Raw genomic sequence first — 23,034 nt, 5'->3', positions numbered from 1 at the left:
TGAGGGTCCGGAATAGGTGGTGGGCTTGTTGGTGGTGACGAGGGACTCTGTCTTCAAGATTTTCCACAATTGAGTGAAAAGGAAAAATGAAGTAAACATATCACTCATGAAATATCCTGTGATGAAATGTTGCTCATTGTACAGTTTTTAATTTATTACAGTACGGAAGGAAAACATGTGCAGAGATGACAATCCCCTGTCTGCTGAGATTACATCTTTATTGGGATTCTGAATTCTTTTAGGATAAGGAATGATTGGGGTGACGGGTGAACACACAGACAAGTGCAAGGTGAAGTGCTCTGTGTGGAGTGTATGTGTAGACTCTGGGTGGGGAGAGGAGTGCCTGTCTGCAGAGGATGGGAGGTGTCCGGCTCCAAACTTATAAGCTCGCACACGACACAACACACACTCATATTCACTACTCAGCCTGCAGCATCACAGCTCACCAGGAGGCTCGGCAACATGGGGCGCCAAAAGGAGGTTCTCAACCGCATCTCTGCCATGCTGCGCATCAGGAACAAGCTGCTCCGCCAGGCACTGTCCGAATGTCTAGGCACCCTCATACTTGTCGTAAGTCACTTATCATTTTTCTATGTTAATTTTCTTTTTTTTTATTGCGTTTATTAATATTTATTGCTATTATTGCTTTTTAGTTTATATTCTAATTTAGATTTATTTTTATGTTTAACATATGGTTCTATTTTATGTTGTTATTATTATATATTACATTTTGGTATTATTATGTGTAATGTATTTGGATATTATTATTATTATTATTATTATTATTAATAATAATGTTGTTATGAAATGTTGCCACATTGATCATATAAATAGTTCTACAGATTCACTCTTCTTGATTTCAGACTTATATATTACATTTTGGTATTATTATGTTTTATGTATTTTTAAATTATTATTATTATTAATAATAATACAGTATTATTATTTATTATTACTAATATTGATATGAAATGTTGCCACATTGTTTTTATATACCATTGATCATATAAATAGTTCTACAGATTCACTGTTTTCTGTTATTGAGTTGAGACTTATATATTACATTTTGGTATTATTATGTTTTATGTATTTTTAGATTATTATTATTATTATTATTATTATTATTATTATTATTATTATTAATATCATTATTGTTAAACTATTATTATTAGTAGTAGTATTATTATTACAATATTATTTATTATTACTAATATTGTTATGAAATGTTGCCACATTGATTTTGTATACCATATAAGTAGTTCTACAGATTCACTTTCTTCTCTATTGGACTGAGACCTAATATTTATACAGTGAAACGTCTCCAAAAGACCATGTCTTTGGGAAGACCACCCTCTCCCTCAGACCAGAAGACCACTTTTCAGTGCAATTTTGGGTGGTCATCTCACAAGCCTTGCATTTCTATAAATTCTATGCAGAATAGGTTGCAAAATGCAATAAATGGACGATCATTTTTGCACGGAATCTTGATATTTTGTTGCTTTAACTCTTGGTGTGCCAAATTAAAAATAAAGCTGTTGTTACAGTTTAATCTGACTTTTTGCACATCCGATCATTCGGTTTTGGATATGCAATAGTCTAATGTCTATTTTTGTCAGTCCCCACAGGATAAATCAGGTGTATTGGCCATGTTGGGTTTTTCTGCCAGAAGCGCATGCCAGCTGTTTTCCCTCTCATCGTTTCTACACCACAGAACATAATGGTCATGTTATTAGAGGGATTACAATTATTGGCCGGATGTTATCTAAAGTGATAGTGATTTTACCACATTGTTCCTTGGCTTGGATAATATTTAACGCGTTGGTTATTTTTTTTTACATCTATGAAATATAAAATAATTTTCTGATGTGAAACTTAACAGTTCATGCAGGAGATGTGGAATTGATATTTAAGTGCATGCTGAGACTTGTAGTTCATTCACATCTAAAAAAAAAAAGTGTTAATGACCTAAAATATCAATTTTATGATGAATTCTTCATCTGTGACTTTCCAGCTGTTCAAAAACTACAACTCCCAGCATGCCCTTACTAGTCGGATACCTGCGCTGGGAGCAGGGGTGTAACGTGAAGCTCATGAGCCCCTATGCTAAAGCTCCCAATTATTGCAAATCTTTAATAGCATTGGAATTTTGGGTCTTCCTACACTCCAGGGCCCGGGTGTACAATAGGTGCAACCTCTGCACCTACTGTAGTTACTCCCCTGGCTGGGAGTTGTAGCAGCCAATATGCAGTTATCATGCCACTAAACAGAAATATAGCACATTGGAGATAATGAGAACCAAATAGAAATGTAGCAAACTTAGGGATCACCATTTTTTCTATAATGTTGCTACATTTCTATTTGGGATTTGCTACATCTTTTATACAATCTATAATCCAAAAATATTGCTGCATGGCAGCCGACAGGTTACTACCCACAAAGCTATTTACAGCTCTCTATAGACTGTGAATGACAGGTTTAGGTACCTGCAGGGGTGACTGAGTGTTAGCAGTGGGGAGCAGTGTGTTAGCAATGGGGGGAGCAGAGTGTTAGCAATGGGGGGAGCAGAGTGTTAGCAATGGGGGGAGCAGAGTGTTAGCAATGGGGGGAGCAGAGTGTTAGCAATGGGGGGGGTTGAGTGTTTGCAATGGGGGGTTGAGTGTTGGCAGTGGGGGAGTTGAGTGCAATGGGGGGTTGAGTGTTTGTAATGGGGGGGTTGAGTGGTTGCAATAAGGGGGCTGAGTGTTTGCAGTGGGGGGATTGAGTGTTTGCAGTGGGGGGGTGAGTGTTTGCAGTGGGGGGATGAGTGTTTGCAGTGGGGGGGTGAGTGTTTGCAGTGGGGGGCTGAGTGTTTGCAGTGGGGGCATTGAGTGTTTGCAGTGGGGGGGGGTGAGTGTTTGCAGTGGGGGGATGAGTGTTTGCAGTGGGGGGATGAGTGTTTGCAGTGGGGGGATGAGTGTTTGCAGTGGGGGGGTGAGTGTTTGCAGTGGGGGGGTGAGTGTTTGCAGTGGGGGGGTTGAGTGTTTGCAATGGGGGGTTGAGTGTTTGCAATGGGGGGTTGAGTGTTTGCAATGGGGGGTTGAGTGTTTGCAATGGGGGGCTGACTGTTTGCAATGGGGGGCTGAGTGTTTGCAATGGGGGGCTGAGTGTCAGCAATGAGGGGGCTGAGTGTCAGCAATGAGGGGGTTGAGTGTTTGCAATGGGGGGGTTGAGTGTTTGCAATGGGGGGTTGAGTGTTTGCAATGGGGGGGTTGAGTGTCAGCAATGGGGGGGCTGAGTGTCAGCAATGAGGGGGCTGAGTGTTTGCAATAGAGTCCTAGGTATACATCTGAGCATTGGCCGTATTCTCTATAGTTTGTATGTCCTCCTCACGTTCTTGTGGGATTCTTACACTCCAAAAATAGACCCATGGGTCTGCCGTCATCCTTTGTCATCCTATGTAATTCATCCTAGTCTGTGTATACATGTGAGAGGCAGTTTCTGGTGAGAAGAATGATCCATTGGAGATTAGATTGTGAGCTCTAGGGGACAATAACAAGACATTATTTCACCCAATGAGGTTACATTTTAATTCCTGTGGTCAAGGATGGTGATAGTGATACCTTCTGTAAGGTAAGGTATTAGTGCTTATTTGTGAATGATCCCCTGGGACAGATATGATGGGGATTTAGAATATTAAGATTAGATAGTGAGTTTAGTATTTCAGACACGTGGGAGTGATACATTGCGTAAAATATACAGATTAGATTGTGAGCTCCTGGTGTGAAGGACGATGAGACTAGTCCTATCATTGTGTGGGCTTATACTGTGATCTCCTGGGGGCAGAGATTATAGGAATAGTACAATGTGTGTGTTCTGGGGTTACAGATGATGGGAGTGATACATTATGTTGGTTAGAGTGTAAGCTCTTGGGGTCAGGAATAATGAAAGTAGCATATCGTGTGGGGTTAGACAGTGTCTTCAGATGTCAGGGATGATGGGAGTAGTACATTTTGTTGGGTTAGACAGTGAACCTCTGGGGTTATGGATGATGGCAGTAGCACATTATGTGGGGTTAGACGACTGTAAGCTCTTGGGGTCCGGAATAATGGAAGTTGTATATTGTGTAGGGTTAGGATATGAGATTCTGAGGTTACAGATGATGGGGGTAGTACACTATGACTCGGAGCACCAGGTGTTACGGATGATGGGAGTAGTACATTATGTGCCTTTAGACTGTAAGCTCTTATGGTCACGAATGATGGAAGTTTTAAATTGTGTGGGGTTAGATTGTGAGTTTCTGGGGTTACATATACAGGTAGTACATTATGTTGGGTTAGACTCTGGGCTCCAGGTGTCAGGGATGATGGGAGTAGTACATTATGTGCCTTTGGACTGTGAGCTCTTAGGGTCAGGAATGATGGAAGTAGTATATTGTGTGGGGTTAGACAGTGAGCTTCTGGGGTTAGAGATGATGGGGGTACTACATTATGTTGGGTAAGGGGTGCTTCACACACAGCGAGCTCACTGCCGACATCGCTGCTGAGTCACGCTTTTTGTGACGCAGCAGTGACCTCATTAGCGATCTCGCTGTGTGTGACAATGAGCAGCGATCTGGCCCTGCTGTGAGATCGCTGCTCGTTACACACAGCCCTGGTTCGTTTTCTTCAAAGGCGCTCTCCCGCTGTGACACACAGATCGCTGTGTGTGACAGCGAGAGAGCGACAAATGAAGCGAGCAGGGAGCAGGAGCCGGCGTCTGACAGCTGAGGTAAGCTTGTAACCAAGATAAACATCGGGTAACCAAGGTGGTTACCCGATATTTACCTTAGTTACCAGCCTCTGCAGCTCTCACGCTGCCTGTGCTGCCGGCTCCGGCTCTCTGCACATGTAGCTGCTGTACACATCGGGTTAATTAACCCGATGTGTACAGCAGCTAGGAGAGCAAGGAGCCAGCGCTAAGCAGTGTGCGCGGCTCCCTGCTCTCTGCACATGTAGCTGCATTACACATCGGGTTAATTAACCCGATGTGTACTGTAGCTAGGAGAGCAAGGAGCCAGCGCTCAGTGTGCGCGGCTCCCTGCTCCCTGCACACACAGCTAAGCGGTGTGCGCTGGTAACTAATGTAAACATCGGGTAACCATACCCGATGTTTACCTTAGTTACCAGTGTCCGCAGCTTCCAGACGGCGGCTCCGTGCAAGCGCAGCGTCGCTTGCACGTCGCTGCTGGCTGGGGGCTGTTCACTGGTCGCTGGTGAGATCTGCCTGTTTGACAGCTCACCAGCGACCATGTAGCGATGCAGCAGCGATCCTGACCAGGTCAGATCGCTGGTCGGATCGCTGCTGCATCGCTAAGTGTGAAGGTACCCTTTAGACTCTAGGCTCCAGGTGTCAGGGATGATGGGAGTAGTACATTATGTGCCTTTAGACTGTGAGCTCTTGGGGTCAGGGATTATGGGTGTGATGCACTCACATGTTATTATTTAGGTAGCTGAAAACTAAACAGCCTGACCCCCGGCTCACACTTCATCCCCGTGTCACCATACGTTACATAGTGGCCTATTCTACATCACAGGCTGCTGAAGTCTTGTAGCCCAATGTCCGGTATCATTAGCACAAAGGGCTCCCTAATGGGATAAAACCAGCGAGTCGAGTAAGAACCCCCGGGGGAGCGATGGAGAGAATGTGTGCCCTGTTCCTGCAGAAACCTCCCCGCCTGGAGACATGTGCACCATTCACATCCAGAACTGGACGCTGCGCCCACTGCATAAACAGGGAGCCCCAAAAATAACACGATGATGGGGGAGAAGATAACAGAGTAACACACCACAATGGGAAAGAGATTGGATCACACCATGATGGGGAGAGAATAATACTCTGTATCACACCATGATGGGGGTAGAAGACAGGGGAGTACTTAGAAATCATTCGGTTCCATAGCAAAAGTCCTAATTGGGCACCCCTACAAAAAAAAAAAATAAGCTGGGTCCCAGAAGAGCATGGATCATAACTTTGCAGCCACTCAAAGAAATGTAATTCCTTTGAAGCCTTTTAGAGTTCCCATGCACTAAGGTACCCCTTTTATGGCCTCCATAAAGTATAATGCCAACAAATGTGCCCCCCAAAACCCAGTAAGATACCCTCACAGTGAATTACTAAACATACCCTCCACATGCCCAGTATGATTACCCTACAATATCCACAGTACCCCTCAGAGTGTGATACCCCCACAGTGACCCCCAACGTAGTATGATGGCCCCACAGTCCCTCACATACAGTAAGAGGGCCCTAACACAGCCCTTTATATATTAGGATAGCCCCCATAAACCTTCCACACTGTATAATGACCCACACACACTACTATAGTAGCCCCCAACATAGCCCTCCACTCAGTATAATGGCCCCTGTACAAACCTCTACACAATATAATGACCTCCACACAGCCCTCCGGAAAGTATAATGGCCCCACTAGATTTCCAAACATTATAATTGGCCCCCACACAACCATCCAGGCAGGATAATGGCCCCTACATAGTCCTCCAAACAGTATAATAGCCCCTACACAGCCCTCCAAAGAGTATAATTGCCCCCACACAGCCCTCCAAACAGTATAATGGTCACTTCACAGCCCTCCAAACAGTATAATGGTCCATTCATAGTCCTCCAAAGATTAAAATTGTCCACCAGACAGCCCTCCAAAACTGTATAATGGCTCCTTCATATCCCTCCAAACAGTACATTGACCCCCACAGAGAATATTACTGAATATCTTACCATGATGTGGAGGGATTAATACTGTGTATCACACATATCATTCTCAAAACGGGCCATTGCAGCTGATTATTATGTCTTAATTATATAAAGCAGTCCCTAAAGCGCCTCAGTTTCATATACGACATGCTGTATATGTGATATGTTGCCGGTAGACCAGTCCCAGCTGTTCTAATCAGATAAGGGCTAGCCACGACCTTGTGTGGTCGCCGAAAGATGTGTATGAAGCTTATCAGAGATCCCATGCCAGCAAATATTTATGAATAGTTACTTAACAGACTGACATACGTCACGTAAGGCATTCACATTTAGGCAAAGTTCACACACTGCGTTTTTTACGCTGCGTTTTTGTGCGTTTTTTGCGGCAAAAAACGCACAAAACACACCCGCGGCAAAAAAACACGGCAAAAAACGCATACGTTTTTGCCGCGTTTTTTGCTGCGTTTTTGCTCACTGCATTTTTATGCATTTTTTTATCAGTGAACAATGCCATTAAAGATTGTTGAAAAAAAAAAAAAAAGGTCTGATGTCATTTCCTTCTTCAATATGTTCTTCATTCTCCACTAGTGTATGCAGGAGAGCAGACAGCTGCAGAACTACAAGGCTCAGCATGCTCCATCCAGGACTGTATGCTGGAGGGAGAGGCAGGGGTAGCAGAACTACAAGGCTCAGCATACTCCATCCACTAGTGTATGCAGGAGAACAGACAGCAGCTACAAAACTACAAGGCTCAGCATCCTCCATCCAGGGCTGTATACAGGAGTTTTTTGCCCCGCCCAAAAAATGACGTGGGCTTCGCCATATTTTTGTATGCTAGCCAGGTACAGCAGGCATGTACGGGCTGCCCCCAACCTCTAGCTGCCTATTTGTACCCGGCTGGGAACCAAAAATATAGGGAAGCCCTTTGTTTTTTAATTATTTCATGGATTTCATGAAATAATTAAAAAAAAAATACGCTTTGCCCAATTTTTGAGTCCAGCCAGGTACAACTAGGCAGCTGGGGATTGGAATCCGCAGTGAAGGGTGCCCAAGCTTTCTGGGCACCCCCGCTGCGAATTGCAGTCCGCAGCCACCCCAGAAAATGGCACTTTCATAGAAACACCATCTTCTGGCGCTGTATCCAACTCTTCCAGCTGCCCTGATGCCGGGTGGCTCGCTGGGTAATGATGGGGTTAGGGATAGCTGTATATTATCAGCTGGCCCTAAGCCCGAAATTCATGGTGCCACGCCAATATTAGACATGGCCACCATGAATTTCTAGTAAAGATAAAAAAAAACACAACACACAGAAAAATATTTTTATTAGAAATAAAACACAACACAATTAGTGACTCCATCTTTATTGAAATAAAGACCCCCCCCCCCCGCAGTAATCCTGTGTCAAGGGTCCCGCGCCGTCCAATCAGGATCCATTATCATCTGATCGGTTTGCTGGAAGGCAAAGCGATCAGATGATGTGTCGGGTTCAAGGGCCTGAATCACATCACACAGCAGCTGATTGTATAAAAGCCGTTTATACAATCAGCTGATGCATCAGTGCAAAAAAAGAAAAAATACACACGTCCGTGCTGACTCCCGTCCGATCGCTGCAGGAGCTGCCGGTAATTAGCTGATGAAGTCTCCTGACGGCATTCACAGACAATTTGTTGCCTGTGGCGCACAAAGTCGTTAACCCCCGTCACATTCACTTACCTCCTGGGCGATGTCGCTGTGGGCGGTGAACATCCTCCTCCTGAAGGGGGAGGGACGTTCGGCGTCACAGCGACGTCACCCGGCAGCCGCCCAATAGAAGCGGAGGGGCGGAGATGAGCGGGACGTAACATGCCGCCCACCTCCTTCCTTCCGCATTGCCGGCGGGACGCAGGTAAGCTGCAGTTCATCGTTCCCAAGGTGTCACATGGAGCGATGTATGCTGCCTTGGGAACGATGAACAACCGGAGCACAGAAGGAGGACCGACATTATGAAAATGAACGACGTGTCAACAAGCAACGATAAGGTGAGTACTTTTGCTTGTTCACACTCGCTCATAACTGTCACACGGTACGATGTGTCAAACGATGCCGGATGTGCGTCACTAACGACGTGACCCCCGACGACATATCGCCCGATATATCATACCGTGTGACGCCGGCATTACGATCAGCTGATGCGTCAGGTGCCGCATCAGGCGAACCACAGCCAGGTCCTGCAGCTATCGGATGTGCCTGGGAGCCGGCACACAGGCGGAGCGGGGGTGGCGGTACCGGGCGGGAGAGGAGCTGGGAGTGGACATGGCACCGGGAGTCTGCAGACAGGTGAGAATGACTTTTTTTTTCTACTGCTCACTTTTGATTTTGCAGCTGCTTCCACCTCCCGCCTGGACATGGCCCCGCACGGGAGCGGACATGGCGCCGGACGGGAGGTGGAAGCAGCGGTGGCGGTACCGGGAGGATTCACGCTTCTGTGTTTACCAACAGAAGGAATCCTCTTCCTGTACATGTCACTTTACTACCCACCCCTTGCGTTTATAGCTGCGTTTTTAGTCATAGAAACGCACTAAAACGCAGCTATATTTGCAATTTGCATTTTTGATTGCGTTTTTGAACATCTCATTGAACTCAAATCGGTGGAAAAAGCAGTGAAAAACGCAAAAATAATTGACATGCGTTTTTGTGAGCACCACAAAAGCGCAGCTAAAAAAAAACCGCTGTGTGCAGACAGCAAAAATGAAAACTCATAGACTTTTCTGGGGAAGCAAAGTCATGCAGTTTTCTGAGCAAAAACGCACCCGAAAAATGTGCAAAAACACCGCGAAAAACGCAGTGTGTGAACTTACCCTTAGAGGCACATGTCCATTTTGCGTTAGGGCAGAGCTAAGGATCCATGGCTAGAAGGAGCCTACAACATATTGAGTGCTAAAAAATGGATTTTAATATTGAAAGGGTACATGAAAATGTGATATTTTGGGGCCTAAATCTACTTCATTTGATGTTGTTATGCTTACAGGGTTATTCCCATCCTATTCCAATATGTAGTAGGAGTAATAATAATAATAGTAAATGCTTCCAATTAGAGATGTAGTATAGTTCTAATTAGTGATGTCACTTACCTCATGTGCAGGGCATTGCAGTAGCTTAAGTATGATGGTTACAATCACTAACAACTAACTGTCCCTATATGCATGATAGTAACCATGGATACCTAAGCCACTGCAATGTCCTACATGGGGTAAGAAAGATAGCGGATCAGGAAAACTATACTACATTTGTAATTTGCGATATTGTAGTTACAGGGGCTCAGGATGATCCTTTGCAATGCAGTTTCTTTCAACTGGCATCCTGTGTTGTGTCTGGAATTGTGCTTATACTGTGAGGGATGATGTCACTAGAGGGGGCAGAGCCTCCATCATTGCAGGGCAGAGACCTCATACCAGGAAGCAGCAGTGTGTCTGCTGGTAACTAAGAAGAGCAATATACTGCAGGATGGGCTGCATATAGAGGAGACAGAATGTAAAGAGAAGATGCAGTATAGTTTATATACAAGGGACCGAGAAGAAAAGTATACCGCAGGATGGGCTGTATATAGAGGAGGCAGAAAGGAGAGAGAACCTGCAGGATGTTTTATATAAAAGGGACCGAGGGGAAAAGTATACTGCAAGATGGGCTGTATATAGAGGAGGCAGAAAGTAGAGAGAAGCTGCAGGATGTTTTATATAAAAGGGACTGAGAGGAAAAGTATACTGCAGGATGGGCTGTATATAGAGGAGGCAGAAAGTAGAGAGAAGCTGCAGGATGTTTTATATAAAAGGGACCGAGGGGAAAAGTATACTGCAAGATGGGCTGTATATAGAGGAGGCAGAAAGTAGAGAGAAGCTGCAGGATGTTTTATATAAAAGGGACCGAGAGGAAAAGTATACTGCAGGATGGGCTGTATATAGAGGAGGCAGAAAGGAGAGAGAACCTGCAGGATGTTTTATATAAAAGGGACCGAGGGGAAAAGTATACTGCAAGATGGGCTGTATATAGAGGAGGCAGAAAGTAGAGAGAAGCTGCAGGATGTTTTATATAAAAGGGACCGAGAGGAAAAGTATACTGCAGGATGGGCTGTATATAGAGGAGGCAGAAAGTAGAGAGAACCTGCAGGATGTTTTATATAAAAGGGACCGAGGGGAAAAGTATACTGCAAGATGGGCTGTATATAGAGGAGGCAGAAAGTAGAGAGAACCTGCAGGATGTTTTATATACAAGGGACTGATAGGAAAAGTATACTGCAGGATTGACTGTATATAACGAGGAGGCAGAAAGTAGAGAGAAGCTGCAGGATAGTTTATATACAGGGGACTGAGAGGAAAAATATACTGCAGGATGGACTGTCTTTAGTGGAGGCAGAAAGGAGAGATATTCGGCAGGGTAGACTATATACAGAATGTTGAGAGTAAACATAAACTACAGGATGGGCTGTATATAGATTATAGAATGGCCAAACCAAGAAATGTACTGCAGGATAGGCTGTAGCTGTATATAGGGTGCTAAGAGATGATAACTAAGAAGAGCAATATACAGCAGGATGGGCTGTATATAGAGGAGGCAGAAAGGAGAGAGAAGCTGAAGAATGGTTTATATACAAGGGACTCAGAGAAAAAGTATACTGCAGGATGGGCTGTATATAGAGGAGGCAGAAAGGAGAGAGATACTGCAGGGTAGACTGCATACAGAATGCTGAGAGCAAAGTAAGGCTATGTGCGCACGTTGCGTACAGTTACTGCAGAAATTTCTGCAGCGATCTGAAGAGCACATGTGCGCTTCAAATCGCTGCAGAAAATGTCCGTAGTGAAAAAAAAAAAGAAGCCGATTCCATGCGCTCTGCCTGCAGCTCCTCCCATAGACAGAGCAGGGGCTGCCGGCAAAGCGCACGGAAGAAGTGACATGTCACTTCTTAGAACGCGCGCTTCGGGCAGCAGCCGAATTGCTGCGCTCGAATACGCTACGTGAGCACGTCTCCTGCATAATCTTCATAGATTATGCAGGGGACGCAAGACGCATGCAGTTACGCTGCGCTACAAAGCGCAGCAGAACTGCATGTAATTACGCAACATGCGTACATAGCCTAAAACTGCAGGATGGGCTGCATATAGATTATAGAGGGGACAAAAAGGAGAGAGGTGCTGTAGAATAGGCTATATAAAGGGTGCTAAGAGACAATAACTAAGAAGAGCGATATACTGCAGGATGGGCTGTATATAGAGAAGGCAGAAAGTAGAGAGAAGCTGCAGGATGGTTTATATACAGGGGACCCAGAGAAAAAGTATACTGCAGGATGGGCTGTATATACAGGAGACAAAAAAAGAGAGAGATGCTGCAGAATGGGCTGCATACACAGGGACCAGAAAGGAGAGCTATACTGCAGGATGAGCTGTATATATCAGAAACAGAAAAAAAGAGTATACTGCTGGATGGACTGTACATGCAGGAAAAATATTGGAGAGATATATTGTGGGGTAGGCTTTATATACCGGGGACAGAAAGTAGAGATATACTGTAGGATGTCCTGTATACAGGGGATAAAAAAAGAGATATACTGCAATATGGCTATATACAGGGGGCTGAAAGGAAAGGTATACACTACAGGATTGGGCTCTTGCTACAGGGGCTAAGATTTGTTGATCCGTTTGTTGCCTGCCATTGAGAGACCAGTGATATCAAACTGCCATGTGGCTATGTTGATATACATTACAGAGGATAATCTTTTGCCATATACCTCAATAATGAAGCATATGCAGTTTTACAAAACTATTCTATCAGCAGCAGACAACAAATACAGTTCAGCTCAAACAAGGGTACAAGAAAGAAACTTTATGTTGGGCTTCGAGCATTTTAACTGAAGTCATGATGACATAGTTGCATCATTATGAAGATGATTGCGTTAATTAACACTTGAATGGAATTTAAGATGAGATTTCTCAAACCTTTTTGCACATGGCATATGAAGAACAGGTTCTTACCAACTCATGTGCACGAGGACTGCCAACAGAAGAACAAACTTTCTCTGTTAGAATTTTGCGTTTGATACCGGGAAAAAAAAAATGTACCGTATAGTATATGCATAAGAAGAGTTAAATTAGGGGGTGCTAAGACCTTCCTATGAGATTTGGGGGTGCTGTAAATTGTATCTGGTACTTAGACGGTTCTGTAGATCAATTCTTTACTGTTTTTAAGATCTTTGATTTATATTGGTAAACAAATGATTGTTTGCATTCGTAGACTGAAAATGTGTCCAAGTCCGGATCGCACAGCTACAATTTAGTTACATTGTGTAGGTGTAGTCAGTTTGTCATGAGCCGCACAGTTGTTAGCTAAAACTTTGCAACACTTTTGCATATGATCTCTATATTTGTGACACCCCCAAATAAACCCATGGAATATGTATATGATCCTGAACTGACAAAGCGGAGATGTGCATGTGATAATAATAGGAATTGTCAATGCCCAGTTTTAGGGCTTCACTTTGTGAAGTGTTGCCACATCGGTCAACCCCCACTTTTCTGGGTTCCATATGGTGGATCAGCATGTTCTAGTATAGATCAAGGTCTGTATATAGACTCAAGGCCCCGTTACACGCAACGACGTATCTAACGATATATCACGGATTGCGTGACGCACATCCGGCATCGTTAGCGACGTCGTTGCGTGTGACAGCAAGGAACGACCGTTAACGATGGAAAATACTCACCTTATCGTCCATCGTTGACACGTCGTTCATTTTTTAAAAATTGTTGAATGTTGCGCATGCAGGTTGTTCATTGTTCCCGAGGCAGCACACATCGCTACGTGTGACACTCTGGGAACGACGAACTGCAACTTACCTGCGGCCGCCGGCAATGTGGAAGGAAGGAGATGGGCGGGATGTTCCGGCTGCTCATCTCCGCCCCTCCTCTTCTATTGGGCGGCCGCTTAGTGACGTCGCACAAACCGCTCTCTTAGAAAGGAGGCGGTTCGCCGGCAACAGCAATGTAACTAGGCAGGTAAGTACGTGTGACGGCTCTGAACGATTTTGTGTGCCACGGGCAACAATTTGCCCGTGACGCACAAACGGCGGAAACGGATATGCTCGCCAGCGATATCGCTGCCTGTAACACCCCCTTCAATTTGGATACTTATCTGCTCGGTAGTATATTCTTAGGGGGAAATATAGAGATGTAGTGCATCAAATATTCCAAATATCATATGGAATATTGGCACTGAAATGTGCAACATGTAGAGGAGCTTGGCCACTTTTCTGTTGCTATTGCACCCAAAGTATAACATGTTTCACATATTTCGGATTATCTGCTACACATTTTCCTCCCATTAGGATACTATCAAAATAGAAGGATACTCATCACTGGGATAAGCGCTTATTGCTGATATCTGGCCTGATAAACCTGGACTATGTATCACAGTACATGGAAGACTGCAGAATGAGTTACCTTAAGATGCTTTCACACATCACTTTTTTGCCATCAGGCATGATCCGGTGAAAAAACTGATGCGATGAATCTGGCGAAAAAACGGATCCCTCGCATCAGTTTTTTCCATGCGTCCCTTGCGTTTTTTGACTAATCCGTTGTGATACTGAGCATGCTCAGTTCAAAAACCCGGATCCGGCGCCCATAGGCTTTTATTATACAACATGCCAGATCCGGCATGTGGTCTGGTTTTTTGTCGGAGACAAAAAATGTTCCATGCTGCGTCCTTTCTAGCTGCCGGATGAAGAAATTTCGCCGGATCCGTCGGACGCCGCATGCAACACAAAGCCATCCGGCACAATCCCGCGCTAATACAAGTCTATGGGGAATAAAATGGATCAGACGCCAGATCCGTTTTATCCGAATTGTGCCTGACGGTGAAAACCAGATGTGTGAAAGAGGCTCAGACTGACAGTAGGGTCTGTAACCCTCATCTCTTCTCTCCCAAACCTTCTTCTTAACTGATATGTTACAGATCTGCAATTAGAAGAAGCCACAAATTCACAGCTAAAGGGCTTTTACAAAGACAGAAAGTTATCTCCAATCAATGGGATAGGTGGAACGCTGAAGTCCGACTCCTGGGATTCTCAGTGATTCCAAGAATGGGACTCAGCAGAGCATAATTTACTACCTTAGAAAAAGTCCTTTAACTCATTCTGCAGCATGCTATTTACTATGATATACAGTCAGGGCCAGAAATATTTGGACAGTGACACAAGTTTTGTTATTTTAGCTGTTTACAAAAACATGTTCAGAAATACAATTATATATATATATATAATATGGGCTGAAAGTGCACACTCCCAGCTGCAATATGAGAGTTTTCACATCCAAATCGGAGAAAGGGTTTAGGAATCATAGCTCTGTAATGCATAGCCTCCTCTGTTTCAAGGGACCAAAAGTAATTGGACAAGGGACTCTAAGGGCTGCAATTAACTCTGAAGGCGTCTCCCTCATTAACCTGTAATCAATGAAGTAGTTAAAAGGTCTGGGGTTGATTACAGGTGTGTGGTTTTGCATTTGGAAGCTGTTGCTGTGACCAGACAACATGCGGTCTAAGGAACTCTCAATTGAGGTGAAGCAGAACATCCTGAGGCTGAAAAAAAAGAAAAAACCCATCAGAGAGATAGCAGACATGCTTGGAGTAGCAAAATCAACAGTCGGGTACATTCTGAGAAAAAAAGAATTGACTGGTGAGCTTGGGAACTCAAAAAGGCCTGGGCGTCCACGGATGACAACAGTGGTGGATGATCGCCGCATACTTTCTTTGGTGAAGAAGAACCCGTTCACAACATCAACTGAAGTCCAGAACACTCTCAGTGAAGTAGGTGTATCTGTCTCTAAGTCAACAGTAAAGAGAAGACTCCATGAAAGTAAATACAAAGGGTTCACATCTAGATGCAAACCATTCATCAATTCCAAAAATAGACAGGCCAGAGTTAAATTTGCTGAAAAACACCTCATGAAGCCAGCTCAGTTCTGGAAAAGTATTCTATGGACAGATGAGACAAAGATCAACCTGTACCAGAATGATGGGAAGAAAAAAGTTTGGAGAAGAAAGGGAACGGCACATGATCCAAGGCACACCACATCCTCTGTAAAACATGGTGGAGGCAACGTGATGGCATGGGCATGCATGGCTTTCAATGGCACTGGGTCACTTGTGTTTATTGATGACATAACAGCAGACAAGAGTAGCCGGATGAATTCTGAAGTGTACCGCGATATACTTTCAGCCCAGATTCAGCCAAATGCCGCAAAGTTGATCGGACGGCGCTTCATAGTACAGATGGACAATGACCCCAAGCATACAGCCAAAGCTACCCAGGAGTTCATGAGTGCAAAAAAGTGGAACATTCTGCAATGGCCAAGTCAATCACCAGATCTTAACCCAATTGAGCATGCATTTCACTTGCTCAAATCCAGACTTAAGACGAAAGACCCACAAACAAGCAAGACCTGAAGGCTGCGGCTGTAAAGGCCTGGCAAAGCATTAAGAAGGAGGAAACCCAGCGTTTGGTGATGTCCATGGGTTCCAGACTTAAGGCAGTGATTGCCTCCAAAGGATACGCAACAAAATATTGAAAATAAAAATATTTTGTTTGGGTTTGGTTTATTTGTCCAATTACTTTTGACCTCCTAAAATGTGGAGTGTTTGTAAAGAAATGTGTACAATTCCTACAATTTCTATCAGATATTTTTGTTCAAACCTTCAAATTAAACGTTACAATCTGCACTTGAATTCTGTTGTAGAGGTTTCATTTCAAATCCAATGTGGTGGCATGCAGAGCCCAACTCGCGAAAATTGTGTCACTGTCCAAATATTTCTGGACCTAACTGTATAGAGGCTGTAGAAGTAAAATTGTACAACATTTTTAACGAAACCCTATTGCAAACAGAACAGAAGGACTTGGAGATTCTGGTTACAAGTAATCTGAGCAGCAGCACTCAATGTCAGGCAGCAGCTGCAAAAGCAAATACATTTTTAGGGTGTATAAAAAGAGAGATTAGATCCCTTGATCCCAACGTATTGTTACCCCTCTATAAATCACTTGTAAGGCCACATCTGGAATATGGGATCCAGTTTTGGGCTCCACATTTTAAAAAGGACATTCAGAAATTAGTCAGTTCAAAGGTGGCAACTAGACTACTACAAGGAGAGGTTGGAAAAGTTGGATTTGTTTGGCTTAGAAAAAAGACGTCTCAGAGGAGATCTCATTTATATGTATAAATACATGTGTGGTCAAAATAATGGACTGGCACATGACTTATTCCTTCCAAAGACAATACTAAGGACCAGGGGGCACTCACTGCGAGTGGAAGAAAAGCGATTCCGGCAGCTAAATAGGAAAGGGTTCTTTACAGTTAGAGCGGTCAGACTGTGGAATGCCGACCACAAGAGGTAGTAATGACAGATACTATAACAGCTTTTAAAAAAGGGCTGGATGATTTCCTCAGAACACACAACATTGTCGGTTATGAATGATTTAGTGACAAAATGGATAATTGGTGGAGGAAGGTTGAACTAGATTGAACTAGATGGAGCTAGGTCTTTTTTCAACCTATGTAACCATGTAAAAAAAATATATATTTTGCAAAAATTACTGTCACAATGACTATGGGATAGCGGGGAATCAGGACTCCTAATCTGTCCCTCAAGCTAGGAGGGCCCTATACTGTCCCTAATCTCAGGGATACTCCTGATGGTGGAGATGCCTAAGTCTCCTTCCTGACCCTGCTGCTGACCAGTTCTGATCTGATTCCTCCTCCCCCTTCCCCCAGAGAGGGACAGGATAGGAGTTTGATGAAACCCACAGATAAAGAAAAACAAGTGAAAACCAAAGCTGTGTCAAACAGCACAAGCACACGCAGGATAAGACAATAAAAGATTCGGGAGGAAAACAAGAACAGGAAGCAATTACAAAACAGTGGTAAACTCCACAACTGCACCAAGCAAATAAGCAGAACTTTCACTAGTCTGGGACACCACACCCCACAGACCAACATAGCACAAACTATAGCTGGCATGGGTGGAAGAATTCAACCAGCATAAATAGGAGGGGAGCAGACGGTATAGGTTTCCTTACAACATGTAATCAAAGGAGCAAGCAGACCAGCAGAAATTAACTCTTGCTAGTGTGCCTATGAATAAGCACACAGCAGGTCAACGCCCGAGTCTACCTCTGTTGATCCCAGACACGAGACAAACCATCGGGCGGAGAGTCAGAATCTGCAATCTGAACAGAGGCCGTTTGTGCAAAACTCCATTTGACAAATACATGCATTGGAGCAAAACAAAAAAAAGGCACCCTAAGGTGTATATATATATATATAAGTTTTCTGCTTCTGGAAATATGGTTGACAGTACAACTTCCAAATGGTTAGTTATGGTGTTACATGACAACTGGCATCCACATGGCATCCCGATTTCCTTAACAGTCACCCAGCTTTCTCAGATGTACAACAAATGGGTGAACAGAATTTGGTAAAACTCGATGACTCAGGATTTATATACCAGGGAGTTTTATTTTAGGGGGTGATGTTCTTTCCTGTGTACACATTTGGAAGGGTGGATGTTATACATTTATTGCGGTTTTTGTTTCCTTTATGCACTTGTTTCGATTTTGCCATCTGGGTTGTAAACTTTTATCAAGATGCAACTTCAAATGTTTGCAAGTCACCCTGGAAAAATGACAAGGGTCATAATAAGAAGTTTATTGGGAAGCTTTGAAGGGATCTGTTAGAATGTGGGTGTGATGGTCATGAAGCATTGAAGTTAGTGAAGTGACAGTGCACAGTGACTCAGTGTTGCTTTTTTGGGAAAATTAACCCACTGCACGAATCTGTGAATTGTGCAATGAAAGAAAAGGGTGGAGTACACATTGTCACTGAGGTGGGGGCAATACATTGCTTAATGGTAATATGGGGTGGTGGGTGTAGCCTATAATTTAAGAGGGAAGGGAAGTGGTAAAAAAATAAGGCAAAAGGTGGAGGTCAATGGCAAATTTTGAGGGAGAGGTGGCAGTGGTAAGTAGATGTAAGAAATATTGATGTATTGCAGTCACTACTTACGGGTTGTACAAACAGAAGAGTAGTTAGGAAAGTCGGGGTCTGGTAACAAGAGGACACGTATGGATTCAGGGAGTACATAGAGGCGAAGTCAGGTCATAATCCAAGGATCAGAATTCCAGAAAGGCACTGTGACAATGTGGGCCCCAAGTGTATGTGGGCCACACATCAGGTAGCGGGATTAAAGCACGCCAGAGTAATTGGTCTCTTTAACAGACCATCTGGTTTATTAACAGGTCCATAAACCATATCAGGTCACATAACATAAAGATGCCGTTCGTTGGCTTTCTCCTCAAAGACCAACACATAATATAAAGTCCACACACTTTTGGACTGCCACCCATGTGTCACTGACCCTTGTCAGTATCCAGACCCCAGGTCCAATCCCAGTTACCTTCCTCTTAAGGTGGCTAGTGTCCTTTCCAGGTTCCCCCTGGCTCCAGCCACATGGCTTTACACATGGACCTAAAAGCCCCTTCCTTCAGAAGAAGGTCTCCGGAGGAGTGCAAAACACCCTGCTTCTGCTCTCTCCATCTCCAGCACACACACTGGAAGTCTAGAGCCAGTCTCTCCCTAGACTGCCCTGGACACTCTCCACCCAGGTTCAGAGACAGGATTGCTTTAACCCCTGGAGCCACACCCACAGGTGGTAAGGAGTGTGTAATCAGCATCACACACCCTTCCATGGCTCTGCATGAATGCAATCCTGTGGAACCACAGGTCCCAGCCAGTTTCACATTGCAGAGCACCCACGCTTCTGCAAAACATACCGGCCTTTTGTAATACAGCCGGTTGATACCTCACATACCCTCCCCCTCTGTTCAAACCCGTAGGGGAGAACACTTGCCAATGACCTGGGGCCGCGAGACAGGGCATCCCCGCTGCCATGCCCCACCAGTCGAGAGGGCCGTCCAAGAGCAGTAGTCCCTGAGGCATCGCCCGACACTGTCACCAAACCCTGTCTGGTCAACCTAGGGTTAAAGGACGTCCCATTTCCAGACCGTTCTCTCCCTGACCCCCTCCCAGGGTCACCGTAGTAGAGAGACATGTCCCCAGTCAAACCTACAGTCTTGTCCGAACCTAGGCTTTCTCGAGTACCCCCAAGGCTACTGTCGGGAACTCTAAGCACATAGCGGCCACTATCTACCGTACATCGTAGGTTACCACTCTGTCGGCGATTCCTTTTATCGCGCGTCTGAACTACTGGACCGACACGCCATCTTCCACTTCTTTCCCCTGAACAACGGGTGGAAGACGGCTGCTGTCCCCCACACAGTTGGCGAAGCTGCTCCTTAATTTTCAGGTTTTCTTGCCACAACCGCTCCATGTCACGTACATGGTGTACCCGATATTCAATAAGGCTTCGAATGGTTCCAAGACCCTCTACAGTCCCGACACAGACAAACGGAACCATACCAGCTTCCCTGGGTATCTTGCTCTCATTAGCAGCAGGGATTCTTAATCTCACCAATCCCGACTTATTCACCATGTCTTGCATGACTCGTCCGGTTTTTCCAATGACTCTCCCCACCAGAGCCCGGGGTACTTGGACAATATCTTCCGCCAGACTCTGCGCTTTCCTTTTATACTCTAGCTGTCTAGTGGCTTCTTCCTTTTGCAGTCGGGCCTGCCACTTCATATGAACACATCTGAAGTGCATGTCCTTTAGAATAGCCACCCGCTGCCCAGTAATTTTACTGGTAGACAATATCACTAACTGTTCAGCCCCTGGGGTACAGTAGACCTCACACGCTTCCACAGCTCTCTTAAATTCGTCCTGCATGCACCCGGTGGCACACGCTTCTCTTAAGTCCTCAGGTATATCCACCATGCACTTGACTACAGAAGTCTCATTCATCCCTGCCACATGCTTGTCAAGTTTAGCTTCCAGAGTTAGCTCTCTTTGGGCCTCCCCTGCTTCAACAAGTTTGGTCAGGAGTGACACTCGCTGCTCCATCTGCTCCAAGTCTCCCTGGGACTTGGACTGGTACTCTGCCAAGCGACTTCGGAGCTCAGCCACTTCTTTCTCCAGCTCCCTTACTCGACTCTCAGTAGCCTGCCTAAGAAGTATCTCTTGTTGCAGATGGTCTTTGCTCATCCTCCTGAATGAGTCTTCACTTGCGGACCTCTCTGGTCTATGACACACTATTTCTGAGGCTTCTTCCACCTCAGCTTCAGAACATTTGGGTTTCTTACTCTTCTTACCCACGACCTTCTCTATATCCTCCATCATGGTTTTACCAAGCAGGTCAGGCAGGCTCCCAGTCCTGGATGAGACCTCTGGTCCAGGCTTCACCTCCTCAGAGGCTCTCTTCACTTCAGCGCCAGCTGTTTCTTGGTTCTTCACTGCATTATCTTCCACTTCCTCTGGGGTCTCTGCAGTGTCACCCTCAGCCTGGGTGTCACACCCTTCAACATGGCACTCTGTTCCTTTTAGAGATTTGGGGCTAAATTCGCTGTCATCCACCCCAGCACTTGGTAGTTCACCAGTCTGCTCACCACGACTGTTGGGGATTATTCCTTCCCCCACACTCTCTAGGATTCCATTTCCTATACCATTCTCGCCTGACAGACTATCAACTTCACACTTTGAAATCATAGGGACCACCACCATTACGTCCTTGGTTGGCTCCTTCTCTGCACTTGCAGCGCGCTGATTTCTGTCGTCACAATATGTCAGTTCAATCTCTGATTCCTCAGTCTTTTGTAGGATATCACCGTCTGACTCCACCGTAGCAGGTGTTATCAGCACCATGTCTTTATTAATCAGGCATGTCACTTTCTCTGCACCCTCAGACGGCCTACACTGTGCCCCCTCTCGGCGCTTATTACGTCTTCGGCGTCGGGAGGAAGTTTTGCCCTTCTCGCCCATCTGTACCACACTGTACTCGTTTGTCACCTTACTAGAGTCAGTGTCTTTACTGGAGTCATCATCGCTCCCCCTGGTATCCTGGACTATCATGTCCCCACTTAACCAGATATCTGCCTCCCTTTCTGGAGCTACCCCGTTTTTAACGGTCACACTGTCACTTCCTTTTGGAGACGTCATGGTCACCCCTAACTCTTGACAGTCCTTATGTGGAGGTACCATCTCCTCATTGCACCCCAATATCCCACAGGGAATCTGTATAACCTCATACGGAAAAGAGGCTTTCTTAGGCGAGGGCCGACTCATTCCTGTGCAATCGGTCCCGGCCTCTGTCTTCCATAAATCCTGAAAGAGCTCAAAGTCCCGTCCTATGATAACTGGATATAACAGATCTGGCGCTACACCCACATCAGGGCGTCCCAAACGTTTGGCCGTTTGAATCATCACCCTGGCCAGAGGATATACTTTAGTGGTCCCATGCACACAACTTCCTTCTATCGTCCTACCCACCATCACATGGAGATCAGACATGGGTCTAACTAAGGTCAACCGGCTCCCCGGGTCTAACAGACCAGACACACGTAGCCCATTCAAGTCCACGGAGCACTTCTGTGGCCTCATACTGGATGGATAGCCTATACCGCAGGTAGGACATATGTAAGGCGAACCCCATTGCCCCTTGCTATAGTCTACCTGTTTGGCTTGTAAATGCTCCACCCCCTTCTGGGTCACCATCGCTTTCTGAGGCTCCGCCCCCTGTTGGGTAACTACCCCGTTCCGGGACTCCGCCCCCTTTTGGAAAACCACCCCTTTTTGGGACTCCGCCCCCTTTTGGGCAACCACCCCTTTTTGGGACTCCGCCCCCTTTTGGGCCACCACCTCGTTCTGGGACTCCGCCCCCTTTTGGGCAACCACCCCTTTTTGGGACTCCGCCCCCTTTTGGGCAACCACCCCTTTTTGGGACTCCGCCCCCTTTTGGGCAACCACCCCTTTTTGGGACTCCGCCCCCTTTTGGGGTTTCCATGCAACGTCCTTAGCCCCCAGTTCACACCGTTCGCCCTTATCTCCCTGGGAACCCAGTGTCCATACCGGCCCCCGAAGGGAACGCTCAAACTGGTCCATGGCTGCCACATCGCTGCACACTGACAGCTCCTGCTGTCCCTGCACCAGGAACTGGTACAGCTCCTCCACAACGTCTGCAGGGACCATTCCCTCTTTTTGGCTTTTAGCCCCCACTGCTGTCACTGGACCTCCAGGCACATGCTGTTGGTGCTGCTGGCTCTGCAGCAGCTGGTTCAGGAGCTCCTCCATGCTGCAACGAAAAGAGGAACAGGAGGGGCGCTCCAATGGGTAATACCCGGTGGT

At 45.5% G+C, this 23,034-nt stretch overlaps 1 protein-coding gene across 1 annotated transcript in view; it reads left to right on the top strand.

Moving 5' to 3' along the window:
- The first annotated feature begins 405 nt into the window (after positions 1-405).
- The window catches only part of LOC142256197 (aquaporin-3-like), a 62,690-nt gene continuing 40,061 nt past the window's right edge, over positions 406-23,034 (top strand). The window contains exon 1 of the mRNA XM_075327769.1: positions 406-570. Within this exon, the coding sequence (XP_075183884.1) occupies positions 463-570 (108 nt within the window). The 5' untranslated portion in view covers positions 406-462. The remainder of the gene's footprint in view (positions 571-23,034) is intronic.

This window comes from Anomaloglossus baeobatrachus, chromosome 1 (genome assembly GCF_048569485.1).
Source record: "Anomaloglossus baeobatrachus isolate aAnoBae1 chromosome 1, aAnoBae1.hap1, whole genome shotgun sequence".
Taxonomy (NCBI): Eukaryota; Metazoa; Chordata; class Amphibia; order Anura; family Aromobatidae; genus Anomaloglossus; species Anomaloglossus baeobatrachus.
Note: the sequence above shows the minus strand (reverse complement) of the source record. Positions and strands in the feature narration are given on the sequence as shown.